Here is a 16,969-nt window from a genome sequence, read left to right as displayed (position 1 = left end):
CCAGGCAATACTGTTCTAACACCTCCCAGATCCTTTCAGTTAGTCCCTACAGTTATGTTAAAATATATATGTGATGAAATACAGGCAGGGCACCATCTTTTCCAATCTGAAATTTTAGAATTATGTCTAAAAAAATAAACAGAAGATAATCCTGACTGAGCAGCAATTTGCACAGGGTTAATAAGCAAAATGGTTGCACCAGCAGGACCTTCCAAGACAAGCTGCTTCAATTTCAGGACTTCAGAACTATTTACAAACCACTACAGAATTCCAAATGCATTCTAGAGCCAGGGACAGATTAAAAAAAAAACAACACAACTGAATGTGTACTTTATTTAGGCCATAAATAAATGAACTGTTAAAACACTCAGAAATGGATTACAGGCAGCAACCAAATGCCTGGACCACATAAGGCAATCCAGCAGATCTGTTGCAAATCTCCTCCGGAAATGTCTAAATTTCAATTTAAAACTGAAATCCCCTTCAAGTCCTTCACAGATATTCATCTGAGAGTCTGTAAGCCCAAAGAACAAACATGTTGGGCAAAAAAGGAACTCAGGATCCTCGAGGACATCCTAACAAAAACATCTGATTGATTGCTGTCCTACTCCTTCAGCCACAATCACCCACAAATCCCGTCACGACTCACAGTCCCTTTCCAAATACAAATCCCTCTCCAAATACCGACACAGCTGAACTCTCCCCCAAATCAGACTTCAAAATCTTCAGGCACAATCAAGGTTTCGCAGAAGAGCCCTCTCCGTCACTCACTGTTGCCACATTTACTCAGACACTGCTCTCCTCTGAGATGGGAATTCCTCTGTGTTGCCTAAAAAATCCTTCAGGAGTGCAGAGATCACACAGAGCTGAGCCAGAGCAATGTCACTTGGATGTCCCAAAGACATCACGGCAGCACCCTTTCTCCTGGGGGATGCCGTGAGGCTGGACTGTGTATGAGCAATACCTTCAGGGCACACTGCAAAGCTGGTTTCAGTCACAGAGGGCTGCAAAGATTCTGGCTGAGTCTTGGTTTCTGACCAAAAAGCTTTGAAATGTTCTGAAGAAGAGGTCTGCTGGACAAACTCCCCCAGCACTGCAAAGTTAGGGGCAGCACCTGACAAAGAACCATGTTTATGGAAATGAAAATCCATCCAATGTGATTCAATCCCCTCAATCAGCACCTTAGCAAATCTGCTGGGACAAAACGTGAACCTGTTTGCTTTCACAGAATAAAGGCGCCATAAGTAAAGGGGAAGGGCTACAGGCAAGCCAGCCTCAGGTGCTGATCTGAGAAGGCGCTGGGATCACACAGAGGACAGAACTGGCTGAAACTCAAGATTTTCTGCAAGAAAAAAAGCATTTAAGAATAGCTTTTGTTCTGCCTAAGAATAAAATTGATTTTAAGAATATCCCGCACAATGAGAATTCTGAAATATTGTTTGAGAAACATTTAATAAAGCATTTTGCTCTGAATTCCTGAACAAAATCCCTGAGTGGCTCAGAAAAATGACAATGGCTAGCAATAAATTATACAAATATTTGAAAAAATTAGAGATAAGTGTTCTTTGTTACTTTCACCTGCACTAAAAAGACAATGTACACATCAGTTAATAATTTTCATTCAGCTTAATAGCTTATACTTTTTCAATATGACTACAAACTGTAACACGAATGCTTTTTTTTGCCCATGGGAAGAAACAAACTACAGAAAGCAAGCACAGATTCTCAGTGTTTGATTTTGCTTTTGCAAAACAGCCTACTTAGAAATCCCAAAGGAGATACTCTAGAATCAATTGCATTAAATTATTTTCTTGGAGTCCAACAGCAAATCAGAACACAAACGAAGCACAAAGAAAGCCATGTTTCCCTTACAAAAATAAGCACATATTACTAAAAAGGCAATTTGCAGATAATACTTTAAGTTGAAGTTTGAAAATTATTTTAAACAATTCAACATTTAGGATCCAAAACACTCTCACTTGTTATGGTCTTTGGTTTTAAAGTGAAATCAGAATTAAGATCTACTAGGTCTGTTTCATATTTCTTTCCGACTCTAGTCTGTTCCCATGATCCCAATTATCCAGGACTTCAGCCATCAGGGCAGCACAGGCTCCATCATGACTGAAGATCTGCATCATCAGTGAGAAGAGATCTTTATTTTTTAGCACTTTCCACACAGCTGAGGTTGTGCTTACCAACCTTTTCACTTGGCTGTACAGATCACAGATTGAAAATGAGAGAAACAGGGTCAAAATTCAGGTAATGAGAAAAAAAGTATCGCCTTGAGCAATCCCATACCTTTGCGGTATATAAAACATGTGCTGCGGAGGGGGTTTGTAGAGAACTCCTTCATACACAGGCCATAAACCACTTAAAATTCTGAAGAGCGAACTCTTTCCACAGCCATTGGGTCCAGTGATTAAAAGATTCATCCCCTCCTGGACCTACAATATCAATGAAAACACAAAGATGTCACTATGCAGTGTGTGTGGCACAAGATACTCTAAGACCCTTAGACAGAGTTACATAAGAATTTATATCAAATTATCAACTCATTTCATTAATTATCTGCACATATTTATGTAACTATTCTGGAAACAGTGGAATTACATACAGTATAAGGGCTGAAATAATGAAGATAATTTCTATAATGCTTGAGTATCTCTATAACCTACACTGATTAGATCACGTGCCAATACACCACAGTCTGGATCAGTTATTCTTACACAGATGAGGTCCAAAGGTGTTCAGAGCATACAGAGCAGTGTTGTTAATACAGGCTGATCGAATGATTTGGAAAATTTACTTCACATTGCCTTTTCCCACTTAATTACCAGTGTTATTTTGGCTGTGATGCACTTGTTTTTACTCATTTGAATACTACCTTGTGCACATACAAGTGCATGTTTACACATTATTACAATGTCATTGTCTATGCTTTATATAAATATATTGACTACATTTTCTGGTTTTGTCTCTTGAGGCAAATGAATAAATGTAACTGTCTCTTTGACCACGAAGTTGTAATTTTACAAATCTGAAACTCCTCCACTGAAGCCACTGCAAGTTTTGCAATAGCTAGGACCCTGTCCTCCTAGTTGCTAACTCCTATACCAAAAAAGTGGCAAATGGAACATTCTGCTTTGCCTAAATTAAAGGACCTGCTTGAACTATTCATGTTAGTGTTCCGACAACTTCAACTATTTTTTAACATAATAATATCTGCACTGGAACATAAGATCAGGACATATATGGGAGCAATTCAGTAAAGGTCATCCATTAAAGCTGTGAGCACGTACTGAGTGGTATCGGGAATAGCTTTTCAAAAACAGTACAAGGTTTTACTATGTGGTTGGGCTTGTATACTATGCTGTCAAATATTAGTACTGCTCTTTGTGGTGATCAGGCAAAACTAGAGTCAGTTTTTTCACTGTTGCTGTGAACCCAGACTTTTAAAGGAGCCTATGTGAGTAAAACATCCCAATTTCATCGAAATTAAGTAAAGACAGATGCAGACTCCCATATACACCTTTGAAAATCTCAGGTCATTTTTTCACCTGGCAACAGCACCAGAAATCCTCTCTTCTGTTTTCTTTGCAGGATAAACTACGTATGTCTGCCTCTATTGAGCTACTATGCCTACCTTTCTGGACTTCCCCTTTTATCCATATGCTCCTCCAAGTACTTAACATAAGGTACATGAATTCTGTGCTGTTTATATTAATGTGATGACAACAATCAGAAGATTCTTGCATATCATCTTACTTGGAAGTTTAGTCTGGAAACCACCACATCGCCATTCGGAGTAATAATAGGAACATTTTCACAAATAATTCCATTATCAACATCAATAACTTTCCCTAAAAAGACAAAGAGTAACAGTAATTAGTTTGTGAGATCTTCCATTAAGCAATGATGCGTGACACTCTCAGCGTGCATGGCTGAGAGGTATAAATTGGCGAGTTTCAAACAACTATTTTACGTGCTCCACGTTCCTCTAGTGGAAAAACAGGATAATGAATCTTAGCTTGTCAGAAACACACTGTCAGCAGCAGCCAAGAGTGTGCAATGAATCCTAAATTCAATCACAAATGTAATGCACAGTGTGCATCATAAATATATAATGCACTATAAAGGCATGTTTATTCACATTCTATCTGTATTTACGGTATTTTGTTTTAAACAGTCAGTCAGTATTAACCAGTAAAAAAGTTCAAAGACCACCATAGCCACAGGCAGACGAGTTTATCTTCTCTTGAGAATTTAATTAGAAAATGGAATCTACTTTCACTACCAGTTCTGAAATGTGGAGCCCAGTTCAGTCTCCTCCAGCAACGAGAGCAAAGGAGAAAACATCTAATGGCTCGCTTCCATCTCTTTTCGAAGCCACAGACACTGTAAATGTGTTTTGTAAGAATTCGTGGAAACCCATATAACATTTCACTCCAACACTTTCACTATTTGGATTTCTGGCAAGTTTAAGTATACAATCTCAACTAGACATTTGGATACTTTGAAACACAAGGACTTTGAAATAAATTCTTCTGGAAACAGTAAAAAAAAGAAATCAACTCTAACTTCTCAGTTGCCTGTTAATGGGCTTCTCTAACAGAACCCAAACGGTTGGGCTTCTAGACAAATATCAGAAATAACGTTTACAGATAAGATGCAAAGGAAAGAGAATCACAGACTCACAGAACCATAGACTACCAGGCTGGAAGGGACCTCGAGGATCACCTGGTCCAACCTTTCTTGGCAAGAGCACAGTTTAGACAAGATGGCCCAGCACGCGTCCAGCTGGATCTTCAAAGTGTCCAATGTTGGGGAAACCCCAGGGAACGTCGCTGGGGAGATCATTCCAATGGCTGATTGTTGTCATTGTGATAAAATTTCCCTCTTGTGTCCAATCAGAATCTTAAGAGATCTCTCTTTGTATTAGAAGGCTGCTTATGTTATAACTTACACTGATCTAACAAACAAAAATTGAACTAAGGAAAATTTGAGCTTATTACAAAAGGATCTGGTAGCATTTCCTTCAGTTAAGGTTAGTTTTACAGCTTCTGTTAAGAGGTTCTTTATTCAACTGCTTACGACTTTGTCAAACTCTAACAATATGGACACAAAATTTCGGTGCCATGTATCAGCTCAAGCATTCTTTTTATCCTAAAATAAGTTTTATTTAAAACAGTTCTGTAGCATCCAGCATGAGATTATGGAAAACGCAAGTGTTTTGCTGTTAAAAATATTTACTCGGACACAGTGGAGAAATTCTAGTTAAAATAAATCTATGACAAAAAATAGTAGCTAAGTAAGTATTAAGTAAACTTAAGTCTCATTTACTAACTTCAGTGTTTGCTTGTAACTTTAGCATGCTTTTAAAGCAGATTTGTGTGCAATCAGAAACACAATTTGACAGTATTTGTACAAAATTCTATTTCAACTCTAAAATTCTGAATTATGAGATAAACTATACGTAAGACAATATTATTATCTGTTAAAAGTATTCCAGTTTTCTTATCTTCACAGTGCTGTTACTAACAACAGTAAATGCAAGTCAGAAAACAGACATCCTTAGTTACCTAAGCTTATATTGGATGCTTCAAAAGGAATTAAGTATGTGTTCAAAGAGCCTTTGGGGCATTTTTCTTTTCTAGCAATGTAGGCACATATACGTATGTGAGCACACGTACTTTTATTCACATACAAATCCACTCTGGCAGGAGGGAGTAAAAAACAGTACTACAATGGCACTTGTCATAAAATGTGTGGAGCCTGTGGCCTAGATTCATCTGGCCTAAATTCTACTTAAGTCCTTGTGCACAATGCTTGGTCTTGGCCAGCTGCCTCTGAGAGCCTACAACCACTCAGGAGCAAACACTCGTCACCACTACTTAGGAGGAATTCAGGTTGGATGAAATGTGTGACTGTAGCGGAATCAAATCTTGGGAAAAGGCTGCAGAGAAAAAAGGAAGTGGAGTATAATTATACTAGAGCAAAAGGGAGCATGAACAGTATGCTTGCATATCTAAGCTGTATTTGGCTTTGTTTTTAAAACACAGTTGTCTAAAAAGAGCCCCCGAATTACTTTGGTGCTCCAAGAACTACAAACCTTTTCTGTTGTACAGACAAAATGTAAGTTATAAAATGCCATTTCTTTACATGTCAGCCAAATATTACCAAGATCTACAACATCTGCTGGAGAAAAGAAGACTCCAGGAGGACCTTATAACTGCCTCCCACTACCTGAAAGGAACCTACAGGAAGGCTGGGGAGGGACTTTTTACAGGAGTGTCCAGCAATAGGACAAGATGAAATGGATTTAAATTGAAGGAGAATAGGTTTAGATTGGATCTTAGGAAGAAATTCTTCAGTACGAGGCTGGTAAGCATCTAGAGCAGATTTCCCAGAGAGGTTGTGGATGCCCCCTCCCTGGAGATGTTCAAGACCAGGCTGGGTGAGGCCTTGAGCAATCTGGTCTAGTTAAGGGTAGCCCTGCCTGTGGCAGGGGAGTTGGATCAGATGATCTCTAAGGTCCATTCCAACCTAAGACATGCTGTGATTCCAAGATTAAGACATCAGCTGTTTCCACAGCTATCCACCATGCTGCATCAGACTGTTTGTTATGAAGAACCTTGTCAGAAGACCTTGGAGAAATCCGTGCTGAAGGGCAGCACTGTTGCAATTGATGAAAGAAGTTATTTCATAAAGAACACTTTGCTGCTTTCAACTCTATCGAGATTTAAGTTTTCAGAAGCCAAAGGAAGGGAATGAGGCTTTTCAATACCACAGAGGGGAGACGCAGAAGTGGTCTGTTGGGAAAATTGAGAAAAGCCCATTGCAAAAGTTGACCTTAAGTACCTCAGCGAGAATCTGGGTGCAAGAGGAAGAGAGCGGTGGCACAGAATTGATCACAGTAAGAAATGATGTAAACAGAAAATGCTTTGGGGAGGGTGGAGAAAGAAAGACAGTGGCACAAGAAAGATATAGGATAGGGATAAGGCATCTATTGATCAGATCATTTGGGAGGTAAGGGTTAGGGTACAGTCAGCCCATTTTCAATTGAAAACTCCCACTGAACTATGAAAAACTGAGCAAAGGTTGATTTTTAGTCACAGAAAACAAAACAGTGTTTTTGTCAAAAAGTGTTTGAAGGTCAAAATGTTGCAGTCTCAATTTTCTGAAAAAAATGAAGTGTTCATGGAAAGCACTGTCCATACAAGAATAGTAACATCAACACAACAGTCTAGTGGAAACGCCTTTTTCATTTAAAGCTTTTTACAGAAAATATTTGAGCAATTTTGTGTATTAGACAGCCTGCAAAATAGCAGGAGGTTGAAAGAGAAGACAACATGGTCTCTGAGGTATTAAGGCCGAGACGCCGATTTGTTGTAGAAACAAAACCTCTGTTTGCCTCGTGTCCCACTGCACCGATGCCACACACAGGGAAATACATACAAGTAGGAATTAATTACCTTTGATTTCTAAGGGCCCACCGATGTGGAATTCTGCTTTACCTCCATTCTTGCTATTGTTTTCAGACACTTGAGTGACAGCAGTTCTTTTGTAGATGCCTCTCTTCACCTCATCAAAGACTGAAAACATGTTGTAGACACGGGCGGTGTAGCCTGCGAGCTCAGTAACCTGAGAAACAACAAATACCTCATTTTAGTTCTACTTCACAAATTCTACAAACAAAATGTTTGGTCAAAGATTCATGAAAAACATTTCCAGCTATTCTGAGTCTGTGATTGTCAAATGCTATTCTGGAAGGATCAACGATGAGTCTTTTGACGCCTAGGAATTTTCATTCCTTGAGATTCTGTGCTAACTCATGTGCCACCCACAGCTCCGACCAGCCAGCGGACAGATTTCAGCCAAATGTAAGTTATGATAGGTCCAGTAAATGAAGATCTTGCAGAGACTGCTCTTTTCCATGGATCAGTAGTCTTCAACAAACAGAAAACAGCTATTAGCGTATCTGAAAACAGAAAGTCCATCACACAAGAGAAAAACACAATCTCTACATCTGACAGCAAAATGCATGCCCACAGAAGTGAGAAAAACAGGCATCTATAATTATTTATGTTTACTTCCCTATATTCCTCAAAACTCCTTCGGGAAAGGTGTGTTTTTCTGTGCAAAACAGGCAGCACTGGAGCATCCTAATATAAAATACAGTACAAAAAAGAAATTACTCTTCTGTCAACTGCATGCTAGAGTACCAGAGCTAAATCTGAGATCTTGGATTAGAATCAGGCGTTTTTAAGATGGTGAGGTCTCTTAAAAAGCTTTCTCCTTTTTTTGATGTCTTTTTGTCACACTAGTGAAGACAGAAACAACAGATCGCTGAACGTGATAACTTCTACTCATGGGCAGCGACATCACCAAGAGCTCCCAAAGATCTGCCTCCATCTGCTGGCAGCGAAAAATTAAACCCAAAGATCTTATTATAAAAGTTTTATCGAATAGTTTTAAAAGGATGAATTTTTATACTAAATGGAGACAGCAAGACAAGAATAGCAAGAATATGAGTTCAAGAGTATAAATTCATTAGCTTTCTGTGGATAAACACATACACCCCACGTTCACCTGCTATGGCACACATAATTCCAATATAAAATCTTCTACAAATTTCACTGTTTATGCCAGATTCAGAAGTGAATGCTAGTCCTGGTCACATGATCATCACTGTACTGGAGTTTAACAAGTACACAACGTCTCAAAAACCTCAGTTTAATCACTCAGTGTTTCAGCTCCACGTACACTGGTTTGCACTATTGGTAATTGCATTAAGAGCTGTGAAAAGCAGTGGGCTGGCACCACTTGAGGCAGTCGGTAGCACACGGGAGCTGTAACATCACTCTCCACACTGGAGTCTTTCCAGCAACTCCAGCGGGAGCTCGTGCCAGGACTGAGCGCTCTGCACAGCATCAGCGGTGACATGTGGTGGAGAGAATCCTGCATGTGATGCACAAAACTTGTTATCAACTGTGCCCCAGAAGAAACACAACTTGCAGTAAGTTTCTAAACCATGACTCTACGAACTGGCTCTGTCAAAATGGTAACCACTACCATCTGAACTACTGACCTGCAAAGAAAAGTTAAGCCCACCACATCCACACACTGATTTACAATGACTGGAAGGAGGCCGCTTTGGTGGATCAACTGGGCAAGAACTGGAACTTCACTACCACTTGAAGTGGATTGAAACACACTGTCCTTTGGAAGCTGCCTGAATCATGAAATGGGAATGACCATGAGGTTAAAGTACTGCAGTGTCTCTCAAAGACAGGAATAAATGCAATATTAAGATGGAAATTCGTAGAGCTGGATTTTGGTCTCATGCTGTCTGGATTAAAATCTCACCATGTTCTAAACAAAGTGAGTTTGTTCAGTTGTTCCTACCACTTTGTGGGTATTTTTGTTTCCAAAATATAAAACCATAATGTCTGTAAGTCCCCATTTACATTACATAAATGACTTAAATGTTGAAAATAAAATAGAAATTACACCAGTGTATAATAGGTTATCTGGCAGTACCTTTAGAGCAGAGGGCAAACAGAGGAACAGATAAAGGAGCAGAGGTCAAAATCACAGTCCATTAGATGAACTCATTTTGAAAAAAGCACAGACCCCAGCTTTTGTCAAGAGTCCATATCTGAAGGCACCAAACTACCTCTCCTCCTCCAATTTACAAAGCTGTATCTATCATGGTTGGATTCCAAATAAGAGAATCCATAGTGTTTGATTAGCTGCCTGCTAATGCATGCCTCCTTGTGCAGCACTGAGAAAAGAGGTCCCCACCAAAGGGACGAGCAAAAACCAATTAACAAATGCAGAACCAACATTCAGAAGGAAATGCTGAGAGGAATAACAGCATCGGCTCACTTTTCTTTTGCTTAACAGCCAAGAGCCAGAGAAATCCTCAAGAGAGGCCACAGACGAAAATCCAACTTTACTGGAATTTGGGTAAGGACCCAAAAAGCATCTCTGATGTGCCAGATGAACATCCCTGCCAGATGAACTACCTGAACTACTCTGCCAGATGATGTGCCAGATGAACTACCTGCTGCCCCAAGATGGATTTTTTTCCTGCAAAAATGTCTCTGCTTTGCAAAATTACTTACAATTGAACAGGTTCAAAAGATACTGAAAACAGCCTTACAGTTTAGGTGGCCAGGAAGTAAGGATTCACCTCAGTTTGTACTTCATACAAAACATGACCGGAAAACGTTGCCCAGAGAGGTGGTAGATGCCCCAATCCCTGGAGACATTCAAGGCCAGGTTGGACAGAGCAACCGGATCTACTTAAAGATGTCTCTGCTCACTGCAGGGAGGTTGGACTAGGTGACCTTTAAAGGTCCCTTTCAACTCAAACCCTTCTGTGATTCTATGGCACTTCCCACAGAAAAGTCCCAATACATTGCAGGCAGACAGCCTGAATTCAGGTCTGTGCTCCACACAGAGGAGGAATTTGAACCTTTACCATTCACATTCCAGGAACACCTATCACTCTCTGATGGCTCCTGAACAAGTATTAAAAATGACATTTACGTGTTGCACCATTCTGGCAGGTGCATACTTTAGACTCTTTGTGGACTTAACTCTAAAGATCAAACTACCAGTCCAAAGATCTCCATGGATTTAGTTGCAATAAAATTTGCCTTTTGACATTGCACTTTTTTATCTTTTATGCTTTGTATTAAATGTAAATTCTGTTTCACTTTTTTTCTCTTCTGTTTCATGCATGACAGATGTACAGTACCTCTTTGTATGAAGACATAATCCTTTCAATAGCATCTGCTCCAGAGATCAGCAAGTTTCGTGATGTAGTAAAAGCTTCTGTTCTTTCACTAACCATTGCTTGTTTCTGGCCATCTTCCAATTCTAAAAGTAGAAAAAGTTTTCTGTTTAAATATTCTTCGGAAAATAATCTCTACAAATTAAATTACAATTAGAATGTGAGCCATTACAGAGCGGCTTTTAAATTAAGAAACAGTTAACTCTACGAAGACAACCTTGTGCATGTAACTAGCATAGATAGCTTGGTAATAAAGAATAAGTAGGAGTATATAGAATTTTTCTTCTTATGCAAAACATCCTCCTCTTTTATACTGTCTGTCTACCTGGATAATTTTCCTTTTAATATATCATTATTCAACCTAAATTTTTCAGAATATGAAAAAAAATGAAACCTAAGCAATTATTTGAAAAGATTTTAAATATAATTTTTACTGCTTTTGCACTCAGTCATTTTCAGCCTCACTTATTTACTGACCTCATGTAGAAGGAAACATATTGATGGAAATCTGGCAACATGATTATATTTATATAAGAAAGCAACAAGCTCTTTTATTATCAAAGGCATGGCTTAAGTAGGCTACCTCTCTTTCACAACAGTTTGTCTCTTCATTTCACCTCAGAATAAAGTTGTGATGCTTTGTTTATGCCCCCATATCCTACTAACAAGAAAACTCTTGCTCCAAAGAAAGAGTTGTCTCATAGGAGCATGTCAGCAATATCAGGCAAGGAGAAAACAGCAGCGAAAATTACAGAACATATGTTTATTTTTAACATATCTACATATACACTTGCTACCATGTGACTTATAAGCATAGACAAGTTGCAAGGTCTGCTTCTTGAAAGAATCAAGCTTTAAAAAGAAGTAGCTAAACATTTTAAGACTAAATGTTGTTTCAGTGCTAATCGTTGCATCTACAAAAAAGAAGAAAACAATGTGTTGGCTCTTAAAGAATTTTCTTACACAAGATTTAGAATGAAAGGTCTCAAGAGTTTTCTGCACCACATAACTTTACATATATCTTTATATATTGCTTAAGTCTATTGCAGAGCAGGGTTTGCAGATTATTTATTTATTTTTCTTAAGTTTGTAAAGTTTTTTTACAGCTAAGCTGCTGTAAGCCATCAAGCTAGGCAGGGTATTTGGTGGATCCAGTGTGGCAACTCCTGTATTAGCAACTGTTCTTAACATCCTCTGTGATGTTTGCACAGTGCTGACGGTCAAGAAAATCTGCGAGGAATTCCCTGCAGGTGTTATGCAACTGTAAATTTTATGAGCTAAGTGAAGCAATGCAAAAGTCTATCAAACTATTCTTTTATTTGCTAACTTTCTCGCCTCCCTGATGTGATCAGATTCTAGAAATCTGGCGTCTAGAAATCTACATGCAGTATCAAAGCCAGACGTATCTTTCTGCCTCTATTAGTTAAATCTAAATGTTATTTTTTCTTTCATTTACATATCCATATAGGTATCCATACATAATTACATCTGAATCATGGAAATACACTACGGATAATTTAGGAAAAACTTTTTTTAAACTCTAACATCATAGTTCTGCATATATATACACACACACCATCTATATGTTATAAAAAGCATGAGGCCAGAAGGAATAACAATTTTAATTGAAACATACATTCCAATTTTTTAGTTTAAATTATAGAACATCAGTACAGTGTCCACTAGTTGCATGCAATCTAGCCACCTGAGACACACAAGGCATGATTCTTTTCTTAAAAAAAAAAGGAAGAAAATCTCTTGAAAGGGAAGACATTACAAAATTGTTGCTCATGTAGTTCTCATTTATTTTTAAAAGTCACTTCCACTCCAAGAAGAATAAACTTAGGCGACAGGGAGCATTCAGTTAATTCATTAATGAAAACTAAAGAGAAATTTGTTTGTTACTTCTCAGAGAAACAGTTTTTGCTGATCTTCTTGGGATTATAGCTCATGCAGCCCATGCTAGGTAGAACCACCAGTTATATCATTTAGGAATCAGGTATGGTTTAACTACACTAATGTGGCACTGCTCCTGTATATAAACACAGAATTTACTGACAGCTGCTTCCAGCACCCAGGCTAGCTCATCTAGCAAGAGTTAAGAGATGTCTACAAACCACTGGATCAGTCATTTTAAGGGTATTTGAATAATTAAAATTATATACAATTTATGAGCATTTCAGTGCAGCAAAACAGAAGCCCTTATATTATGTGCCTAATCCACCAGAGCTACTGTTCTTGAATTTTCCATCTAAAACAATTTTCATATAGCTGATCTCCTGTGTTTGAAGAAGTGGTACATTGTAACAGTGCAGACAGACTGTCTCTGTGTCACACAGAATCTAACATTTCCCTTCTCATCTTCATTTATGTAATTGATCGTCCTACTGGTTTTCTAAACAAAGATAAGTATTCACTGTATCTAGAGAAATCAAAGTCTCCCTTCCAAAAATAAACATCACAAACTTATGAGAGATGTGACATTTGGAACACCAAGGGTTTCATACTAAAAGAATGAGAAATGTTATCAAATTGGAATTTTGGCTTTGCCAGTTAATTTCTCCCCTGAAATACAAAACAGAATTAGCTAATTTCCGTCAGAAATATCACTATCTTAGAAGTTTCTTTTTTCTTTTTCTTGCAGGATTTTTTTTTCTTTTACTTCCCCGAAGAAGTGTACAAAATCTCCTGCTCTATACCTTTCGTCTCAGGTTTGGTCATGGTACCAGTTTTGTGATACTCCTGATTGTGGCGATTTCTCCTAAAGTAATAAACTCACCATCTCTTCCTTCGGATATGAACAAACTTGCATTCGACCTGCTGAGGCACAAAGCACTGTTTTCCCAAGCAAGTCAATGGTTAAGATTAGGCCTGCTTGATTCTTTGAATACCTGTTACACTTTGAACTGGGCTTGACAGCATTGATTTGTCAGTATTATGTTTGCAATCCATCATCACAGTACGCCTTGGGTCTCCACTGTAAGCCCCGTGCCCTAAGTTTAGGTTGCTGGTGACAAATATTCTTCTGCTTTACGACATGAGCCATCGCTGCGTCTTTTCTCTTCTCCCATATTTGAAAAGATTTTATCAGAAGAACACTCATGAGTAACAGGAAAGTTAAGTAGTTTAGCATGAATATGAGTGTTTTTTTAATTTATGCCATAATACCAAGGAGATATTTACAATATTTCTTGACTGTACTCATTCCTGTCTTAGCAGAGAGACTCTTAGCACTTTTTCTGTTGTGCTGATGACCTTCACGGTGAGGTGAAATGGCTTTGTACAAACTCTTCTGTCAGGAATAGGACCTCTGGATATTTTTGAAGTTTTGAAGACCGGCCAGGGTCTTGATATAGTGCCCTCCTGAGCCACGTGATGGGCAGCGGCACAGGCAGCCAAACCCCCAGCCATGGACTGACACAACCACAAATAAACTACAGCATGGGGAGGGCTGCACCAAGTCATCTGGCTGGTCAAACCAAGCTTGTCTAGGTGGACAGCCCAGATTTGGAATATAACTACCAAGACCTGCATGGAAAAGAATTCACTCATTCCTCATTAAACGAACCCAATTAGAACAGATCCCTCTGTAGACATTGCAAGATTTGTGCTTAAAGAATCCTACGGAATTTATAACATGGCTCTAATTGTGCATAAGGATACTCATCAAGGCAAATTTCCCTGCTTCCTTTCACTACCTCCCCTTTCTTTCTGACTTTTTTCTTTTTTTTAACAGCATCTACAATAACAACACAACTTGAGTCTCATTTCACTTCCTGTGAAGTAGTCATAGGATGTCAAAAATTACACTATCAAAGTCTGGAATCTGAACTTCAACTTGTCCCAGGGAGTCTCAGAAAAACAGCGGTTCATAACAGGTCAACACGTAAGAGAATAATTACCTATAATTACATTATGGTTTATGGAAGGAGGAGATAAGCACTCTAGGAAAGTTAACAGTATCACTCTGTAAAGTAGTGGGTGTTGCTACTAAAACCAGCCTGACATCCCAGCAGTAGCCAGTGGAAAAGGACTGCAATTATCAGTATAATCTCATGTGACACAAGGATCCTCTAAATCCTGAATTTGTGTTGTTTATCAGGCTTATCATCAAAGTTAGATCTTCTGCGCTGCTCTTTCCTCAGCTGACTTGCTCTGCTTGAAAGTTATGCACAAGACATGGACATTGTAATAAAGCTTGTGAATAATAAATAAATATGAATGGCATTCAGGGGAAGTACAATCTTTTGAGGATGTAACCTTAAAGAACCATTTTGAAATTAAGTAAAAAAAAAACAGCATTACCGCCATCTGCAAATCCTGTTGCGGTGATGATGGGCACAGCAACCATAATCATACCACAGCTACTCCAGACATACTTCATCAGGAACTGCTCTATCATGATGTACCATAAACGTTTGGACAAAATGAGATTCATCTGATCTGCCAAAGCCTTGTAGCTTTTTTGCAGTTGCTTCATTTCTACCTACAGTTAAAAAATAAAACATTTACACAATGCAACAAAGATGCACAAGTCATACAAGACCCATCCACATACGTGCATGAAATAATGGGCCCTTAGAGCTGCGACTTCTGAGTCACACCTGCTGCGTGGTACTTTTATTTTCACAGTGCTGCAGTCTCCCAGCAAAAACGTACAGCTTCATGCAAGCCAGTGGACCTGGTTCCTATTTACACCATCATCCCTCGATAGCACACTGGCAGGTTTCCAGCTCTTTTAAGATCTCTGACATATACAAGAACATACAAGGCAGTCGTAATAGCTGATTCTAACAACGCAAATAAGATTGATTCCACATCCTTTTGATAAGGCTGCAGCTGTAGAGTCTCACAGCACCTGAAACTCCTCATATTGGAAAGCGTTTGGGGATCAATTATCTCCGATGACTTAAAGTTGCAAAGGTGATCCCTGAGGCGCAAAGCTGTTTGTTTTTGCAGGCAGTCTGGAGGAAACGAGAACCACCTCAAGAGGTTTAACAAGCCAAAGACAGTTGCAAGCCAATATGACATATACTGCATTCAGTTCAAGCCATTGTATTTGGGAATTGAAAAATGTTTAATTCGGCTGCACTTAAAACATTACTATAGGCAGCTTTTGAGAATGATTGCTTCTATCAAAATAAACAATGTACATTATATAATCATTTCTAGGACTGAAAGAGTAATAGTTTGGGCTGGTTTATAGCTTTCATTTTCACCTTACATGAAACAACTCTTTTTTTCCAAATTGTGTTTGAAAGGTGTTAAAGCCAAAATTCACTTATAAACATATAAAGAGTTCCTTTAATAAGGTGGCTTTAAAACAAGCCATTAGTTTATGTAACTGTGACTGCTGAAGTACTGTACTTAAGCTATTTTAAGACTCTGATGACTACATCTTTGCTTAGCTATGTAAAAGAGTGTCAAAGGTTGTAGTGCTTTCTGTGCTATCACAGAGTTTTCCCCTAGACTTTCTGGTGTGCCCTCGTTTCTATTTCTGCAGCATCAAATCTGGTGGTTCATAAACACGGGTAAAAAAAAAAAAAAAAGCCTGGAAATGTTAAGCAGAATGGACTGGGGCAGCGGGAAATGACAATAACGGAGATTAGCTCTAGAAAAGCATAGGATCCAGCTGCAAAACAGGAACATTGTCAGAGCACAGGGGAACTACGGTCAGCTTCCCCCAGACACCGCCTGTGAGACGGCGCTTTCCTAAGAAACGGGAAGTGCTCGCTGTGAACAGGTTTAAATGTCAGAGGGACCCAAAGCGCTTGGGGAGGGCAGCAGGGGGAAGAGTGGGTCGGCTCTGGCACCGTAAAAGTGGCCCCACTGCCCTTCCATTTCCCTCCTCCTTACCTTGTGCCCTCGGTAAAAGGCGATCTCTTCCACGTTGGCAATGATGCGTGAATGCATGAAGCGCAGGTAGCCCTTCTTGTGAGCCTCCTCAGCCACCAGCTTGCCAAACTTGGGCGAGCAGGCTTTGAGCACGCGTGCCGTTGCGTAGACGACAAGCCCGGCCAGGACCGTGGGCCCGATGGGGTTGGCGCCCCGGGATCGCGCCGTGCGGATGAGGGTGTAGGAGGTGAGCATGACGTCCAGGATGGGCTTGGTTAGGTTGGAGTAGAGATGTGCCACAGACTGCGAGAACATCATGATGTCTTCGGTGAG

At 39.3% G+C, this 16,969-nt stretch overlaps 1 protein-coding gene across 1 annotated transcript in view; it reads right to left on the bottom strand.

Annotated features, from left to right (window-relative positions):
* Positions 1–16,969, bottom strand: part of ABCD2 (ATP-binding cassette, sub-family D (ALD), member 2) — a gene marked incomplete at both ends in the record, with an annotated part of 35,519 nt that overhangs the window by 18,173 nt on the left and 377 nt on the right. Inside the window, 6 exons of the mRNA XM_009874635.1 lie at positions 2,299–2,444; positions 3,766–3,860; positions 7,473–7,641; positions 10,766–10,887; positions 15,107–15,287; positions 16,658–16,969. Coding sequence (XP_009872937.1) covers positions 2,299–2,444; positions 3,766–3,860; positions 7,473–7,641; positions 10,766–10,887; positions 15,107–15,287; positions 16,658–16,969 — 1,025 coding nt within the window. The remainder of the gene's footprint in view (positions 1–2,298; positions 2,445–3,765; positions 3,861–7,472; positions 7,642–10,765; positions 10,888–15,106; positions 15,288–16,657) is intronic.

The sequence above is a fragment of the Apaloderma vittatum genome, unplaced genomic scaffold (assembly GCF_000703405.1).
Source record: "Apaloderma vittatum isolate BGI_N311 unplaced genomic scaffold, ASM70340v1 scaffold3848, whole genome shotgun sequence".
Lineage (NCBI taxonomy): Eukaryota > Metazoa > Chordata > Aves > Trogoniformes > Trogonidae > Apaloderma > Apaloderma vittatum.
Note: the sequence above shows the minus strand (reverse complement) of the source record. Positions and strands in the feature narration are given on the sequence as shown.